Source organism: Lutra lutra, chromosome 2, assembly GCF_902655055.1.
Source record: "Lutra lutra chromosome 2, mLutLut1.2, whole genome shotgun sequence".
In the NCBI taxonomy this organism is placed as follows: Eukaryota; Metazoa; Chordata; class Mammalia; order Carnivora; family Mustelidae; genus Lutra; species Lutra lutra.
Window position 1 is genome coordinate 201289060 of NC_062279.1, and position 19798 is coordinate 201308857.

Below are 19798 nucleotides of genomic sequence, written 5' to 3' on the forward strand. Positions count from 1 at the left end.
AACCTGTCTTAACATTTGCAAAACTGCTTTACAGTTCTAAACATTCACACTTTAGAAAAGGTACATATACATTTCTGACCAGCCTAAAAAAAGGATGCTTCTAAAAGAAATATAGTATAATTCTCCATAAAGAGAATGAGCCAACTATGCTTTATTGAACAAGTACATTATTTATTTAGAATGGTAGATTAAATATTAAAATGTTACATTTTTTTAAAGGCTAGCTATGACCCCTACCCTTTTATATGCATAACTAAGTTACTTGATAATTCCCTTTTTCTCTAAAGGGCAAAATAACCAGTCAGAGATCATTACTTTCAAATTAGTTAAGAATTTCTTAGTATACCACAGTATAAAATACATGCAGAAAAACTGAATTACCTTACTTTTGGATAGATAGTACTCTAATGTTGCAACTGATTTTAGTTAGTTCAACAGAATGTGTATACATGAATGAGTGTGTGTGTGTACATGTGAATGAATATAAGATAGAGACACAGAGACCAACGAAGACCGAGATGGTGGTAGGGGGAGGCCTTAGTCAATAATATGAAAAAAAACAAAAACAAAAAACCAAACAGTGCATTTTGGGATTAAGAGGAATAAGTTTGGCTCATTACAGCTCTTATTTCAAATATTCAAAAGCTTAAGTTTTTGTTGGAATTTCTGGGAAGTTCTTTAAAATAGGTCATTAAAGATTTACAATAGATCCTCTGTGGTATCTTACTACCTTTTAGTTTGAGATACTGTTTTACTTTTTGAGACATAACCCAAAAAATCCCAAGCAAAACATAACCAAATATTTCAGTTCTAAAATCCTTTAAATAAAGGCATCATGTTGCTTAAAGACAAGAAGAATAGTTTAAAAGCAATACTTACTCATTCTTCAAATATTTACAAGCATGTAGAAGATACCACATGCTGGGCTCTGAGATTACAAAACTGAGTAAGACACAATCTATCACCTTAAAGATTTAAGTTAGTTCTCTACCAAATAGCAATACCTGGGAGTCCAGCAAATACCACAATCATCCTTGTAATTTTTTCGTGAAGTCTCTGTACTTTTTATGTAAAATCTCCTAATTTTAGAAGTACTAGTGCCTACTTTTTTTTTTTTTTAATCTAAAATATGGTGTACACTCTATCTGTTAGCCAGATTCAGCCTTGGGCTACCAGTTCATACGCAACTTTTGGAATAGCTGAATGAATCTAACAGTAAGGTAAACAACATCTCATGTAAAAAGAATGAAAAAAACAAAGAAACAATCACTTACCTTCTTACAACTTCCTTCCATCCTTCCTCTCTCTTTTGTCCACGCTTAGGACTTGCTACTGTTAACTTCCCATTTGGAGAGGAAAGGGGAGATGGACCAGATTTTGTACAAGTAGACAGAGAATTACTGGTTACTTCATTGACAGTCTCTGACAGTCTTTAACAGAGGGAGGAAAATAATTAAATATAGAACAAATGTAGAATTTTAAATGATAGAGGCAATCTATTGCATAATTTTGTTTTATTTATTTTTAGAATAAATATGGTAAACAAGTGAGCAACTTATTTCTCACTTTCCAGTATTTAGCATAACATGAAGAGTCAATCAGAGGTCAAAATTAGCAGAGCTGAACTATAATGACCCCTAAGAAACCACAATCAATACTTGTCATGGGCTAAAATTTAACAACCAAAATAAAGAAGTTACATAGTAAAAATAATTTTCTCTTTCATTAACAAAAAACTTCAAAAATAGCCTATTCTTCCGTTAAAATGAAATTGTGACTTCTTTAGCACAAAGACAAACACAGACAAAGACAAAAAATTTTGCCAATTGTTAATTTGCTTTTTTTACTAAAAAAATCAGCAACAAAGAATTTCATGATGATACTATAAATAATAAAATGAAAATTAGAACTAACTTTATTGAAGCCTTGCCAGAAACAGATTTTCTCTCTTCCTTCGGAAATGTAACCAGAACTGATGGCTGCTTCTTGCTGGTCATGGTGGTGGTCACCACAGCAGGTGAATGATTGTCACTCTTTCGGCTGCTGTTGCTGTTACTGCTTTCATCACTGCAGCTGGAAATCCTCATGTTATCACTGTCCCCACTCTCACTGGTACTGCTGCTCTTGGACTCTCCGTTTACCTTCTCCGGCTGACTATATGAGATTGGTAGTGGATCATCAAATATAATCTGAACATTTTCTGGAGTAATTTTATTTTTCCTGTTTTTCCTCTTTGAACTGGTTGTAGTTATGGTGTTATTTCTTTTACCATGGGAACCTGCCAAGGTTGTCCATGTTGCAGATATACCTATGGTAGTAGTGGTTGTGGCACTTGGAGGCTCTGTCAAGACTTCAGGCTCATCTGTAAAAGCCAATACCAGCAATACCAAATTAGCAAGGTCTAAACATTTTTAGAGTACATTTACCTTTAAACACTTGAAAAACAATAAAGACAGGAGTTACTCTGCGACTATTAGATGTAAAGTCATCAATCATTCCAGCATTCATCAGTAATTAGATGGATATGACACCCATTATCCTCTCTGTGCTCAAGTCCTAAAAAAAGCACAGTAAGCCATTACAAAAAATATTTTCGGAACAATCTGGGAAATATGAATATGTACTGTATATTACATATTATTATGTTATTAAATTTTATGTGTGTAATAATGATGTTACTGTGGTCACATAAAATAATGTTCTTTTTCTGGGAAATACATATTCAAGTATTTAGTGGTAATTTTGCATAGGGTGTCCAACTTACACGTAATTTGTTCAAAAAGAGAGGAAAAAAGATAAACTAAATTAATGTGCCAATGTTTTAATCTAGTTGACAGGTGGTCATTGTACTATTCCATAAACTTTTCTATAGTTTGGACATTTTTCAAAATAAAAGGCTGCAGGAGAGGGAAATTATACTCACAAACACACACAATGCATATATATTTGGTGGTTTAATGGCAATCGTTTCTCCTCACAATATCTTCGTATCAAATAATCCTTTAGTTAGAACCTAGTTAAAATAATTCCCTCATTTTGAGAAAAAAAAATCTAAATATCTTAGGACAATAAATGATACTATGGAATTACTCTTAATTTTTTAGGTATTATAAAAGGTGTTGTGATTATGTAAGCCCATGTCATTCCTAGGATATGTATTGGAAGTTTTATAGGTACAATGTCAGGATGTGTGCAATTTACTTTCTGATAGCTTAGAAAATAATATGCATATATATTTAGAGAGAAAAAAAATAAAGCAAATATGGTAAAATGTTTATTTTAAAAATCTAGGTGGAGAGTGTTGAGGTATTCATTTTATCATTCTTCCATCTTGTCCTGTAGCTTTGAAATTCTTCAAAATAAAAAGCTAGGGAGAAATCAGTAAATGAAAATAGTATATAAGTACTTCAAGGGCTTAATGATTTAGAAATCTACTTTTACCTTAAGTTATTGATAGTTAAGGAAATATAATTTTGATTGCAACCTATTACATGAATCAAATTAAATGGTAATCTAGAGAAAATACCTTCAACTTTATGTTTTTCTTTTTCTTGAGCAGCTTGGAGTTCAAAGTTCTCTTTATTTTTGGCTTCAATTTCTTCTAGTTTTCTTCTTTGTTCTTCCTTTTTCTTTCGTCTCTTCTCCTTTCTCTTTTCTCTTTTGGCAGCCAAAGCCAGCCTCCGGCTTTCTTCTCTTAACTGTGAAAGGATCAATAAAACAGAACTGCTTTGTAAAAAAAAGTTTTCACATAACGTCATTTTAGCACAATGGAACTAGAATATCATAAAATTTGAAGTCATCTAGTTCAATTTATTGTTTGATCAAGATCATAGTCAAACCACAGTAAAGAGAAAATATTTTTAAATGTCAAGATCAAATTAATGATAAAAACCAATTTAATTTTAAAATGGGTGAATGATACATAATTTCTTAATCACTGAAGAAATGTGCATATGGTAATATGCTCCCAAATTACTCTGGTTAGAAGAAAAGAATACAAACTGCGGACCAGTGATCCCATTTATTGGGAAAGTAACCCTTTTATGTAGCTCTATTTGTAGAAACAGAAAAAAGGTGAAGAGGATACAAATCAAAGCTACTAACTACAGTGGGACTGGAAGAAGGGTAGCAGAAAGATGGTAGCTTTCAATTTTATTTAATATAACTGTTCACTGTTTTTTATTTGTGAAAATGGTTACTCTCATCATCAAAAAAATTAAGAACAAGCTTAAAAGTATAACATCTCTTAATAAGTGATGTTAACTATTAAATTCTCCTTCTTGATTCATAAAGGGAAAAAATCATCTTCAAATGGTTTCATTTCCATGTTCTCTAAAAGACATTTTCAAACTATGTACTCCCTGTATTATGTAATCCCGTATTCTGTGTATTATGTGTGTGTCTTTGTGTATTTTAAATGTAAGTATCAAAACAATGACAGTTTATGGAAAATATCACAATATCCTAACTAATAAAACCAGAGCTCAAATATGGCTCCAAAGGCAAATCAGACTTCATTTTATTTTTTAAGTTTTTTAAGTCTTTTGCTTTTGCTAGACCTTTCTGCCTTTTCAAATTATCCGTGTTAGATAACCTGAAAGGTTTTGTCCACCTTGAAAGTTTTTACACCCTCGGGCAGTGCACCATAATTACATTCTCTTGCATGAAAGAAACATTTTTTGTCCCTGAAAAGAGGAAAAATCAAAGAGAATTTGCAGAACACCGATACTTTCTCAGGCAGAGGGATTTCAGGAAGAATACAAATGGGATGTTAAAGATCAAAAAATTGTCTGCATGGTAGCCCTGGAAAGTTTTGCTAGTCTTCCAGAAGTACACAAACACGTATGAAGACCAGTAAAAGAGCAGCTTTTCACCTTACAGAAGAACTGAGACGAAAACACAGGTGACTTCACTCCCTTACTACACAGGAAAAGGAGTAATATCTGACTGAAGCCATTTGAAAGAAGGAAGTAAGCGTATGTGACTCTGCTCATTGAAGCCTTGCTTAAATGGAGCTAGCTGCCTGCCCTCAGGAATTGTGCTTTCTCCCTCTCAACTCCAGTGAGGTTGTCCTGTCTGAATCTGACTTTGACAGAATGAGTAGGTTAAGTGGAAGGGGAAAGAAGGAGTAGAAGGGGGGTGAAGGATATGCCAAGAAAATATTTTCAAAGCAATTGGGACCAAATAAAACCTATTTTATCTGTATCCTATCTGTATGGACAGAAAAGCCTTGAAAAAGGTATATGGCGATCAAAATAACCAAGGAAGTTTAAAACTTATGGTTAAGCCAGGATGGATTTTTGGATTTGCTGGATTTTTTGCCTGGTGGTAGGAGGTCGTTTTGACTGGTATCAAGGGGAAAAAGAACTATTTTAAGAATAGCAAAATTTAAATCAGAAAGCAGACCCATTTGGTCTAGATGTGGGTGGGGGTGATGGGCTAAGGTAGGTCTTAGTTTATAGGTGCAGTTGGGTCTTAGGTATGTAGGTGCCTCAGGCCTTAGTTCTAACAGTTGAGGAGGTCTTTGACAATAGTAAATCTGGATTATCAGACTGGTGGTTTAGGAGTTCTGCCCTAAAGGCAAGGTATTTTCTCTCTAAATCTTAAAGTTCTATGGCTAGTATGTGGGTAATCCCATAGATGTACTAACCCTTTCATCTCACTAAATAGTGGAGCACAAATTCAGAGGTCTCAGGAAAACTATTTCTTTCCAAAGGACATTATTTCAGATTACAGCTATAAAAGAAGGTATCTACATGAAGGTATCTAAAAACTTAAGCAGAATTAGAAATTTAGATACACATTTATTAAGAGGCATCATAAGTTTGCAGGTATATGAAACCAACAATTAGATGAGATCACCAAAGGGAAAAAGTTATTAATTACATGAATCTGTATTTTTTTTAAAGATTTTTATTTATTTATTTGACAGAGAGAGATCACAAGTAGACGGAGAGGCAGGCAGAGAGAGAGAGAGAGAGGGAAGCAGGCTTCTTGCTGAGCAGAGAGCCCGATGTGGGACTCGATCCCAGGACCCTGAGATCATGACCCGAGCCGAAGGCAGCGGCCTAACCCACTGAGCCACCCAGGCGCCCCTGAATCTGTATTTTTGTGTGTGTATTATATATACAGGAGGGGGATATTCAATATTTAAAAAGAAGAGCAAATGAGAGTTTAGAAAGGCAAAATCAGATAGAGGAAGAAGAGTTTTATGAAGGAAAGTGATCAACACTGATAAGTATCACAAGTATGATTAAGAACTGAAAAGAGGTAGCAAAATTTGGCAGTTAAGATGCCACTGGTGATCCCTGCTATAGTTAGTTCACTAGAGTAGGAGGGGAGTAGGCAATTGATCCTGGGCTGAGAATTAAAAATTAAAAGTAGAGTCAAAAAGCATAGATTATTCTCTTATAGTATCTGGAAAAGGCAAACAAAATACTAAATTTGAGGTAAAGTTTCATTATAATATAGTTACCTTGATTATGTAGGCAGAGGATAGGAGTTAGTGCAGTTGTAGACATTAAAGATAAAAGAATATGGGAGAGGTGGTAACAACTGATACAAGATCCCAAAAAGAACAGATGAAAGCAGAATAAACCATGAAGTCTGGAGGTACAGAAAACAGATTTAGAAATTCAGTCCACATCCTCTATTTTCTCACAAATGACCTCATTTCACTTACAGGGGAACTGCTATATTGAGACTATATGGGGTAGGGGAAAGGCTTTGAAGAAAAAAGTCAAGTTGTAGAATAACCTCAGGATGAAAAGGAAAAGGCCCTAACTCAAGCGGTGATTTCTAATTGAGGTTTCAGGAAGCAATGTGATTTTGAGAATCAAACTTTTTAAGATGAGAACTTAAGAATCTGGGGAGAGGCAGTCCAGACTAAAAAAATGCTATCGCATATTTACATAAGTGAAAGTAAACGAGATATGTGAGCAGTAGAAAACAAACAATAGCGAGTGATGAGCCTAGAGAAGTAGTAAGCTGGGAGGACCTGAATGTTTGGATTTTCGAACGCAGACAATAAAGAGAAACTGACAGTTTCTGAGGAGACAATAAAGAGAGACTGACAGTTTCTGAGGAGGGGGTAAGGTAATCCCACCTGTGTATAAGAAAACTATGGGAACTGTGGAAAAGCTACACTGGAATGGAGAAGGATTAAAATGAAGGCAAAAGGTGAAAGAGACAAAAATACTTATTGGTAGGAAGCCCACTGCAATCCTTCAGGTGACAAATGGTAACTGAGAGGAGAGGATGGAACAGAGGCTCAATTGCCACAGCTCAAATGAAGATGATGATGATGACAGTGATATGGTTTAGTACGTGGAGCGTCTATACCAGGCACTGGGTTGTTAACTTACTGCATGAATTCATTTGCTAGATAGAGGGAAGCAAAGATAAGTGAGCAGCTGAAAGTTACAGCAAGATTTCATTACTGACTCCTGAGTAGTGATACCAATAACAGAAAAAGAGTTTAGGGAGGATCAGGGGAATGGAAGGGTAAGATCCAGAAAAAATTTATTGCTAATTTGCTATGTACTAAACATGGTTCTATAAACATGGTTCTAATCTTTGAACTAATCAGTAAACTAGACAAAAGATCCCTACCCTCATGAAGCTTATAAAACTTAACATTTAGTGGGGGGGGGCACACAGATGACAAACATAATACATTACACAGTCTTCAAAAATGTGTTAAATACAATGTAAGATACTAGAGAAAGGGAAGACAAGACAAGTACATATATGGGGAGAGATAAGGGGTTTTGATTTTAAAGTGATTTTTTTTTGTTGTTATTGTTGAGAGAGTAAGTGAGGAGGTGGAGGGGGCCAGGGGCAGAGGAAGAGGGAGAAAGAATCTTAGCCAGGCTCATCGCACACAGGGCTTGATCTAATGACGTGGAGATCATGATCTGAGCTGCAATCAAGAGTTGGATGCTTACCTGACAGCCACCCAGGAACCCCAAGGGGTTCTGATTTTATTTATTTATTTATTTATTTTAGATTTTATTTATTTATTTATTTGACAGAGAGATCACAAGTAGGCAGAGAGGCAGGCAGAGAGAGAGAGGAGGAAGCAGGCTCCCTGCCGAGCAGGGAGCCCGATGCGGGGCTCGATCCCAGGACTCTGAGATCATGACCTGAGCCGAAGGCAGCAGCTTAACCCACTGAGCCACCCAGGCGCCCCCGGGGTTCTGATTTTAAAGAGGGTGGTCAGTGTAAGCCTCACAAAGGTAAGGTTTACGTGAACATCTAATAGATTTGAAGGATTTCAGGCAAAGAGGACAGCCAGTGCATAAGCTATATAAGCAGTTACAAGTCAGAGTTGTGGTTCTGGGGTAGGCAAAGATCATGAGTTGACTTTTGGACACAAGTATGAGATCTCTAATTGGTATCCAAATGGACAGGTTGAGTAGCTAGATGGATATGAGACTGAAGTTTAGGGAAGAGGTCTGTGCTAAAAATATATATTTGGGATCAGCTGGTATATATTTAAATTTAAATTTAAGAAGCAGGATGAGATGACCAGTGCAAGAAGATGACCATATAAAGAGCTAAGGGGCTTGCCAACTAAGGGAAAAGAAAAGGAAGTAGCAGCAAAGGAGACACAGAAAGACCATTCAGGGAGATAGGAGAAAAACCAAGCTAAGAGTGTGTAGAGCAATAGAGGTCAAGTGAAAAGAGTACATTATGTGTTACTGGCTTAGTGAGAGAAGAATGAAGTGGCTACATGAAAGTCACAGGGGACCATAAAAGCAGTTTTGTTGAGGTTGTGAGAGTTAAGAGCCTGACAGAAGTAGATTTGAAAAGGATGAAAAATTCTAGGTGCCTGGTGGCACAGTTGGTTGGGCGTCCAGCTCTTGGTTTCATCCGGGGTCTCGATCTCAGAGTCATGTTATCAAGCCCTGTGTTGGGCTCCACACTCAGCATGGAATCTGCCTAGGATTCTCTCTCCCTCACTTTGCCCTTCCCCCTGATGCTCTCTCTTTCTCAAATAAATCAATCTTAAAAAAATAAATAAATAAAGAAGGATGAAGAATTGGGAATAGCCAAAATAAGACGACTTTGCTGTTACTGTTTAGCTGCAAAGAGGAGCAAAGGAATGGCTTATAGCTGAAAACTGGGGAAAGGGAGTTGGAGGAATCAAGGGGATTTTTAAGTTTGGAAACTAAGCTCATATGCTGATAAGAATGACCCAAGAGAAGAGGAAAAATGATATAGGACAAAGAAAAAATTGCCACAATGTTTTTGAGTAAGGGAGACCAGATTTAGTTCACTAGATGGACTGGTTACAAAAAGTTTACTTAGTAAATGGGAGGAAGAATATGGATAGAAACTCGTGGGTGGGGAGATGGGGTGGGGAAAGTCTGACAGTTTACTTCTGAAGCTACAGTTCTCTCACTGAGCTAGAATGCAAGGTAGTTAACTGAGGGTGAAGGAGAGGAGGTATTGGAAGTCACAGGATAAAAGAAAGTAATAGTGGTCTAAATGAGTGGGAGAATGAAATAAATTAGGGAAATACAGTATAAATAGGCAGCATTAAAGAATTTATTGTCACCCATTTAAAGTGAAATTCATCATCAGGGTTGAATTTTTTTCTGTACATTTAGTTACTAGGGTACATACGAGTAAGAAGAAGAAGAAAAGAGTAAGGAACAGTGTAGGGGGAAGGACAAATGAATCCTACAATATACTGGTAGGCAATGTTGTCCAGATTGTTGGAGGGAGAATTCAAGAGGCAGTAAAGGTGAAAAGATGATAAGAGAATGAAATGTATAAAATTAGGATTGTGGAATAGGCATATTAGAAGCTTCAGGTGATGGCAAAAAAAGCCAACTAAAAATGTCTAATAGAAATATTTTTTTAAAATATTTATTTATTTATTTGACAGACAGAGATCACGAGGAGGCAGAGAGGCAGGCAGAGAGAGAGGAGGAAGCAGGCTCCCTGCTGAGTAGAGAGCCCGATGCGGGGCTCGATCCCAGGACCCTGGGATCATGACCCTAGCCGAAGGCAGAGGCTCTAAACCACTGAGCCACCCAGGTGCCCCTAATAGAAATATTTTAAAAAATACACTCTACACACTCCCTAAAAAGGAATGCAAGTTTACAAGGAAAAAAGTAGGGGAAGAAATAGTAGGTAATAAAGTTGAGGGGTGAAACAAATATATCAAAAATGCAGACCAATAATATTCACTAAGGATACTAACAGTTAGTTGTTAATGCCCTAAGAGAACAAGCAATTAACTGACCAGATAAAATGCTCCAAAGCAAGGGCTCTTCCACATAATAAATGCTCAGTAAATAAATGTTTGCTGAACAAGGATAAGGGAATCTGATAAATATAATGGGTAGTATTTTCAACAGCAGTTTTTACAAACCTATTGACCCAAATTTTCAAATTAGAAAGGCTGACCAAATAATCACTTTTATATAAGCAATAAATTACCTATACAGAACATTCAACTTAGACCAGATAAGACAAACTCCGGTGATGTTCCTAAATCAGATATGGTGGAGCCAGAATACACTGTGTTTCAAAAGGTGCAACAAAAAAGTGTATTTTCCCAGATATAAGTCATAAGTAAAAAACAATGAACCAGACCCTATCAGATCTCACTCAATCTGGTAATTTTTCAAATAGAAATACTGGTCTAGAGTTCAGGAGAGAAGAACCTCCTCTGTAATACAGAATTTTATCTCTACACTGCCCCCCTTTAAACTGTTTATAAAGTATCTGTGCATGAAAAAGAATCAATTTACATCTAATTAGTTTAATGGTTAAGAATTATTTATCACTTTGGGGCGCCTGGGTGGCTCAGTGGGTTAAGGCCTCTGCCTTCAGCTCAGGTCACGATCCCAGGTCCTGGGATCGAGCCCCGCATCGGGCTCTCTGCTCAGCAGGGAGCCTGCTTCCTCCCCTCTCTCTCTCTGCCTGCCTCTCTGCCTACTTGTGATCTCTCTCTCTCTCTCTCTCTCTGTCAAATAAATAAAATCTTAAAAAAAAAAAAAAAGAATTATTTATCACTTTGAGTTTTAGTAGTGTGGAAAAATATGCAATGACATTTGAAAGAAGTTTCTTTTAATTTGCTTTAAACCTGAGGTTCTTGAAAGCAGGAACATCAAGGTTAAGAAATATTGCAAAGAATTCAAGGAAATGACACTTTGTTGCTAATAGCAGGAGAATATTCTAGAAGTATTAAATTTAAAATATATTGACCCAAGTGAAGAAACTTATTCTATAAAAACAAAATCACCCAAATATAAGGGAATACGTGTAAGGATTTTTTTTTGTAACATTATTTGTAGTGACAAAAAAAACTGGAAACAAACTTTCTATGGATTATATTCTACAGTTAAAGCACTATCAACTGCCAATATCAATCAATTACTGAGAGAGGGAAAAGCAAGGATTAATGTGTTCATAGGATTCTTTAAAAAAAAAAAAAGTACACCATATCCATATGTGTGAATATTTATTTTCCCAAGAAATACCTATTGACCGCCTATGACATGCCAGGCACCATTTTGTGGTACATGCATTGTAGTGGTAGAGTCTAACAAGATAACTAAATATAATACAGTATTTAGAATGTTACACAGTGAAAACAGAGAAGGGAAGAAGAGTAGTAAGTGTGTCTGTGGAAGGGAGACTAAAGTAAGAGGCAAATGAAGGGACAATTAAGGCAGAAGGCACAGTAAGAACAAAAAGAGGATGGTCAGTATGGATGGAGCAAAGTGACCAAAGTAATAAAAAAATACATACATATGATCAGGGAGGTGTAAGAAGTATCATGAGTGGGCAGATCACATACATTCTTAAAAGGCTTAATAGGTAATTGTAGAGGTACAGACTTCAGTTACCATAATAGGTTTTTAATTTTAGTTAAATGTTACAATGGTGACATAGTTTTTTCTTTAGTTATCTTTGCATATTTCACAGTTTAAACTGAATACATTTTAATAAAGAAAAAAAAATGAAGTTGATTGAGAACAGGTATCTTCATAAAGATGTCTCCTATAAATTGCTTCCTGACTTTATAATCTATAGGTATGCAATAAATTCCTAGGTGCATTTAATGTAATGTACAAATATCAAGGCATGAAAAAATTAAAAGTTTTATTTAAAAACAGTTATCTATGTCTCAGCTCTAGAAAGGATGCAGATTTATAAAAATGCAAAAAAGAAATAATATCATGAAACAACTTAGAGTCAGGAGAGTTCTAAGATGTAAAAATAGGAGAGTCATGATAAAACAGGGTATTATAGTACTTTAGGAAGAAAGAACTAAGAGATAGTTTATGTTCAGTTAAGAGTGGGAACCCAGGGGCGCCTGGGTGGCTCAGTGGGTTAAGCCTCTGCCTTCAGCTCAGGTCATGATATCAGAGTCCTGGGATTGAGCCTCACACTGGGCTCTCTGCTCAGCGGGAAGCCTGCTTCCCCCTCTCTCTCTGCCTACTTGTTTGTGCTTTCGCTCTCTCGCTCTCTCTCTGTTAAATAAATAAATAAAATCTTAAAAAAAAAAAAAAAAAGAGTGGGAACCTGGGAATTTGGAATAAAAAAAAAAAAAACCAACAACAATAAAAAACTGGGTTCAAACCCTACTCTAGTTTAAGCAAGTTACTTAACTTCCCACAGATGCAAGTTTCTCCATCTGAAAGGGGAAGGTAGTGATGTTTTTTAGTGAGAAGACTAAAATAATACATATTTTATCATACCACTTGGCACTATTATATTGCTTGGTATTTAGTAGGCTTTAAATAATTAGATAAGACAATATAAAAATAGGTAAAGCAATAGTTATAATGGTTATAAATATCAATCTATCAATGTGCTTATATTTTTTTTTAATTTCAAAATGGCCAAAAAAGCTAATTTGTTTGATCAGAATTTAAACCAGAATTTTTTTTTAAGATTTTATTTATTTATTTGACAGACAGAGATCACAAGTAGGCAGAGAGGCAGGCAGACAGAGAGGAAGGGAATCAGGCTCCCTGCTGAGCAGAGAGCCCTATGTGGGGCTCCATCCCAGGATCCTGGGATCATGACCTGAGCTGAAGGCAGAGGCTTTAACCCACTGAGCCACCCAGGTGCCCCTAAACCAGATTATTTTAAATGAAGAACCTCCAATATTAAATATATTTTCTAAAAAATAAGTGTAGCTTCACACTTGAATTAGAATAAAATCTTGAAAATAATTCATTTTTTGTTTATGTAAGTTGAAATTCATAGTTTAACATAAGTCAGCAAATACAGTAAAAAAGGGAAATTACTCAAGTCAAAAAAGGTTAAAATTATCACTATATAGCCTTTATAAATTTAATCAGTACTTTTAAGTTTGATAGCAGTTAAAAACTTTTTATAGCATTTTTAACCTTTTTATAAAAGATCAAACATGGTAGAATATGTATTCCAACTCCTTTTCCTGCTGTGATTACTATTTGTGTTACATTCTAGAATACAGACTCATTGATAGGAAGGGGGAGAAAGAGCTACAAGACTGCAGAACCAAATGTTATCTGTAGTATTTTACTCCCTGTGGAAATAGATGGGAATGATGCTCTGCCTGAAAGAGAAAAGTATAAAACAAATCATCCATTTAAAAAATGTACTCATTAAACATTCCACAAAGTGGTTGCAGTTCCCTGGTTGGTTATGTGATGGTAATACATTTGGTACATCTGATAAATCTGTTGGCAATAAATTATAAGGTCTAGGATCAATGAAAGATCAATTTGGATGGGTATTAAGAGATCATTTGTTGATATAAGACTAAACTTGATTATTGAGGTTAGGTTTTCTGACTTGCAGATCAATGCAACTCCTGTAATAAAATTTTGTTAATTTGATTACAAAGAAAGTTACCTTAATGATTTTTAAAGTAGTCATAATTCCCTCTAACTGAGCCAAACTTGGAGAAAAAAACATGTGCATTGGTTAAAGCAAGAACAAAATGAAATGAAACCAAAACACAACAGATTACCAATTAGGTGGAAGGCAAAAGAGGAAAAGTAAGAACTTTTCATATGTAAAGGTTACCATTACCTTTTCCAAGTCTAACTCCTCTAATAAAATGCTGGCATTTTTGTTTGCTTCAGCAGCCTGTCTATCTTTGGCTTGTACTATTGATTCCATACAAAGATGACACTTCTTCAGCATCTCCTAAAATAAAAAATTAAGATGTTTGCAGCCTCAAAAAACAATTCACATTTAGAGAGATTCCTGAAAACACAATAGTTAAGGTACTTGAATGAACATAAGCAATAAAAATTAGTGGCAGGGCAAAAAAGGGTACAGAATAAAATAATATAAATGGTGTACATTTTTTAAGTTTATTTCTTTATCATCTCTACACCCACCATGGGGCTCGAACTCAAGACCCTGGGATCAAAAGTCTCATGCTCTACTGACTGAGGCAGCCAGGAACCCTGTTATGTGTTTTTTTAAAATACACAAGCAAGAGCCTTTACTGTCCTTCCAAATAATATCCATTTGACTGGTACTTTGGAAACTAAAATTATTTACTCCTAACATTTCAATGGACAAATCATACGGCAAACAGAACTGCAGTAATTTATGCCAGCTGGCTAATGGGATAAAGGAAAAGGTCAATGTCAACAAAGAAAATGGGTTTAAAAAATGTTAAAGAACTTTATTGGCAGACACTGTTCTCAAAGCTTTAAGCTTGGTTGTTACAACTTCATGTGCAAGAATTACGCTTAAAGAAATTACAGACATGGGTACTTATGTACTTTTCTCAGTGATTTCATTCTTAGAACACACTACTTAACAGGAAAGGGCTATTTCCCTATTGAGAGTAACATCTTATTTTTAATCTCCCCACCCCTCCAAAAAAAACAAAAAACAAAAAACAAAAACAGGAATGTTAATTATCACAGAGGAATGCAGAGGCAGGCAAGACAGTGAATTAGCTATATAAATAAAATCCATGAAAATATAGTGCTCACTATTATGTAGTAGAAAGACATTTTTGGGTTCATTGACCTCTTTCCATTTTCAGAGGCATGTCTTGGGATTTTATTCAAACCTAAGTATAAACCCCAAGTCAAAACATCAGGGGAATATCCCAATTAGATGTCTAACAGGATTTATTTAACCTTCTCTACTTTTCCTGCAAAAATTCTGGCTAATTCATTCTTAAGCTGACGACATTAAAAGTTTTCTTGCCCATGACTATGCTCAGTTTTGTTTAGGTATTTAAAAAAAAAAAAACAACTACTGGGCTTGTTCCTCTCAGAAGAGATTATCAGTTTGGATAAACATATACATAAATTATAATAATGATGAATAACAACAATATTTTCTTTAGACTGTTTAGTGTTTACATAAAAATTTAATTAGTTCAAGTACTATTAAAAAATAAAATTCTATTAGAGAAAGTTTTAGTGCTTCTTCAGGTAAGTAAATAATCTGAAGTATCTTTAAAACAGAGAAGTTCATTCTCAAATACTAGATAAATGAAAACTCTATAAGCCACACATTATTGCTTAGACTAAGGCTTTTTTCTTAGTGGGAGACACACACATAGGTGTGTATATGTGTGTGTATGTATAACCAAATGGGATCGCTAGCTCATAGAGTGGGATGAGTTTAATCAGTGTATTACCTTATCAGTGATGGTTGCTATGTATCTCATACATTCAGAATCTGATGGAAACTGATTGACTTCTTTGACTAAGTAGCGCACCACCTTCACATGACCCTAAAAAACAGATACCAATGTCAGATTGAAAACAGATTCTAAGAGGATTCAGTATACCTACAGTCTGTCTTATCTAAGGTTACTTTGGCATCAGTGCCACAAAATAAAGTCTTAATTAGATATTATTTGCACTGTAAATGAAAAAGAGACAGACTCTGGTTCTGTTAAGTTAAATCTATACTGTTCATCTTCATCCCACCCTCCCAAGTACAGAAAAACCTGACCTAAAATTCTAAACAATGAATTAAAAAAAAAAAAAATCAGTATGAAGAATAAAGTTTTTTTTTCTGAAAGAAAAAGACAAAAACAAAACCTCATTTGTTTCTAGCTACTTCATAAGTGAGCATCCTAATTTAAGTGTTAAAAGAGTAGAAATAACAATTTTGTTCTTTCATATAAAAACAATGTACAGCACTGTACTAGAAGTGTAAAAGGAGTAAGATACACTTTCTTAAAGCATGAGCTATGATTATAAGATTCACCGTAACACAGTTCACTAAGCTCAAAATCATTAGACCAGCGCTCAAAAGACTCTAACTTTATCCAGTCTACACTATTACTCTCTGAACACAACACCTACAAATTAGCCAGTCCAGTTAAACAGACCATGTTTAGTATATTTTTCTATCTCTCCCTATCTTTTTCAAATATTCCTATCTGATGATAATTGAACTAATGAATAGTTAGTAATAGAATAATAGAAATAGTAGGTAATAAAGTTGAGGGGTGAAACAAATATATCAAAAATGCAGACCAATAATATTCACTAAGGATACTAACAGTTAGTTGTTAATGCCCTAAGAGAACAAGCAATTAACTGACCAGATAAAATGCTCCAAAGCAAGGGCTCTTCCACATAATAAATGCTCAGTAAATAAATGTTTGCTGAACAAGGATAAGGGAATCTGATAAATATAATGGGTAGTATTTTCAACAGCAGTTTTTACAAACCTATTGACCCAAATTTTCAAATTAGAAAGGCTGACCAAATAATCACTTTTATATAAGCAATAAATTACCTATACAGAACATTCAACTTAGACCAGATAAGACAAACTCCGGTGATGTTCCTAAATCAGATATGGTGGAGCCAGAATACACTGTGTTTCAAAAGGTGCAACAAAAAAGTGTATTTTCCCAGATATAAGTCATAAGTAAAAACAATGAACCAGACCCTATCAGATCTCACTCAATCTGGTAATTTTTCAAATAGAAATACTGGTCTAGAGTTCAGGAGAGAAGAACCTCCTCTGTAATACAGAATTTTATCTCTACACTGCCCCCCTTTAAACTGTTTATAAAGTATCTGTGCATGAAAAAGAATCAATTTACATCTAATTAGTTTAATGGTTAAGAATTATTTATCACTTTGGGGCGCCTGGGTGGCTCAGTGGGTTAAGGCCTCTGCCTTCAGCTCAGGTCACGATCCCAGGTCCTGGGATCGAGCCCCGCATCGGGCTCTCTGCTCAGCAGGGAGCCTGCTTCCTCCCCTCTCTCTCTCTGCCTGCCTCTCTGCCTACTTGTGATCTCTCTCTCTCTCTCTCTCTCTGTCAAATAAATAAAATCTTAAAAAAAAAAAAAAAAGAATTATTTATCACTTTGAGTTTTAGTAGTGTGGAAAAATATGCAATGACATTTGAAAGAAGTTTCTTTTAATTTGCTTTAAACCTGAGGTTCTTGAAAGCAGGAACATCAAGGTTAAGAAATATTGCAAAGAATTCAAGGAAATGACACTTTGTTGCTAATAGCAGGAAAATATTCTAGAAGTATTAAATTTAAAATATATTGACCCAAGTGAAGAAACTTATTCTATAAAAACAAAATCACCCAAATATAAGGGAATACGTGTAAGGATTCATTCCTTGATATCTCACCAACACTTTTATATTATTTAAATTATATGGGACACTCACACAGTTACCTGACTTTGTGTGTGGCTCTTACCTCCCCAATTAAATTCTACATTTAAAAAGTACAAGTGCTGCTCTCTGTACAGTGTACTATCCCAACCATTACAGCTGCACATGGTAAGGTACTAAAAAAAATGGAATGAATACAAACACTGTTCTTAAGGAACTAAGTCTATCTGGAAAGATAAGATATATGCATGTTAGAGTAATAATTACACGGTAATTTTAGTCAAAATGAATGACAAAAATAACAGACGGCAGAACTTCTACAACTTTTAGGAGATTAAGTATCTTACTGTGAGCTCAAATAGGACTGGAAGAGTTTCTGCAGAAGGGGAGATTTAAACGATACCCAAAGAATGAATAACTCTGAAAATGAGGAAAGACATGAGATTTCTGAGATGAGAACAAAGGTGATGTGAGAGACAGCAACAATGAAAAGACCAAGCAAGGAGAAGACTCTCCATATCAGGGACTCATAATGGGAGATGAGAGCACTAGATTTATGGTGGCTCTGAATAACAAACTAAGACTGGATTTCAAAGGATGACAAAAAAGGAAAAGGCTCTAGAAGAGGATACTAACATAGTGGAGAAGTTAGGAAGATTAACTTGGTAACCATATATGTTAGCTTGCTTGGAGAAGAAGTAGATAGTCAATGATAAAGCGTAAGTTTGACTGGTGGGGAAAAAAACATACGGAGTCAGTGTCTAGGTAGTCTAGAATACCTAGGGAAGAGGTGGTATAAAGTATAGGAGCCAGAGAGAATTAAAAGACAAAAAGGAGAAAGATGATTTTTTTGCAATTTTATGTTAGAAGTTTTCAATACAACAAATAATTGGCAATCTAGCAAGGGATTTTACCTACCTGTCTCAAAATGATAAAACTCAAAATTATAAACTCTAAAATAGTAACCCAGTTTTCCCAGTAACAAATTTAAACTATTTAAGAGACCAACGAAAACATTAAATGAAATTATACATAACTCTGTGCTATGCATTACAGGAAGAGAAAAAAAATTTCTCTTTCACAAAATTTATTTCTATTTCTGAATGCAGTTCATTCAATATTCAGTCATTTCAAAATACTGGTAGCTGGGTTTTCATTATTTATTTCATTATTTAATTCCCTAGTAATTAAAGCAAGTGATTATAAATAAATCAATTTAAGTTAATTTTTCCCTGCTGTACTATTATAAGAAAACATCCATCCATAAGTAATTACTCTTAATTGGATTTACATTTTGTGAAAGATTAAGTTTGCAACTAGATTTTGAAAATACTACTTAGAACAACTCTTTACAAGTTTACTTAGCTTTATTTATCAATATCAACATTAAAGGTTTTTCTGGGATACCTATATCTACCTTTCAAGTTTTGCCATCAACACAGAAACACATCAGTGTTTATTTGCATAGTATTTTATCGCGTTCGTCACTACTGTTAAATCCTAAAATAAGAGTCTTCAGTGATCACTAAACTATATACCTTTTAGCCTAAGTGAAAAACATTCAAGCGAATGAGGATGAAAGAATTCTACCTTCCTAAATGCCGCCATAAGAGGAGTTATCTTGCGGTTGTCTGCCGCATCCACGTCTGCACCTGCTTGCACCAATAACTGAACCACATCAAGATGTCCACCATTTGCTGCTAGCCACAATGGAGTGTTCCCCTTCTTGTTGCGTACATCAATGTGAGCTCCCCTAAATGAATGACACATATGTCATTGTTTAAAATGAAATGGAATGACAGAGATAACAAAAATCAACTATAAACTTAGGAAAAATATTCTATGAAAGTGAAAAATTATATTATTGAGGGACTAAAATACAGGTTTCTCTCAAAATTATGAAGAATTTGTAATAATCAAATTTAAAAAGTAGTAACATACTAATAATTGCTTTTTTAATCTTAAAAATAATGACTGCATAATTCCAAGTTTCAATCCTGAGAAAATGTGAATTTTATTTAGTAAAAAATAAAAGTACTTCCTGTTAATAGCATAATCAATACACTAAATAAACAGTATGCAAGAGACACAAACAGTATCCTAAGAGGCACTTTTATCTATTTCAGGTTACTTGTATGCATGTATTTGTATTACGTGGCTTTGGAAAAGAATGAATCTAAAAATAACATGCAGGTTTAGCACACGGTGGGCA

The 19798-nt window shown here is 34.9% G+C and overlaps 1 protein-coding gene across 6 annotated transcripts in view; it reads right to left on the minus strand.

The window, feature by feature from the left end:
• ANKRD17 (ankyrin repeat domain 17) overlaps positions 1-19798 on the minus strand; it is a 170108-nt gene that overhangs the window by 20078 nt on the left and 130232 nt on the right. For all 6 annotated transcript variants that reach the window (XM_047719497.1, XM_047719496.1, XM_047719499.1 and 3 more), the window contains 6 exons: positions 19177-19339; positions 15632-15727; positions 14050-14166; positions 3527-3698; positions 1915-2362; positions 1275-1430 (listed from right to left, as the gene is read on the minus strand). In XM_047719497.1, the coding sequence (XP_047575453.1) occupies positions 1275-1430; positions 1915-2362; positions 3527-3698; positions 14050-14166; positions 15632-15727; positions 19177-19339 (1152 nt within the window). The remainder of the gene's footprint in view (positions 1-1274; positions 1431-1914; positions 2363-3526; positions 3699-14049; positions 14167-15631; positions 15728-19176; positions 19340-19798) is intronic.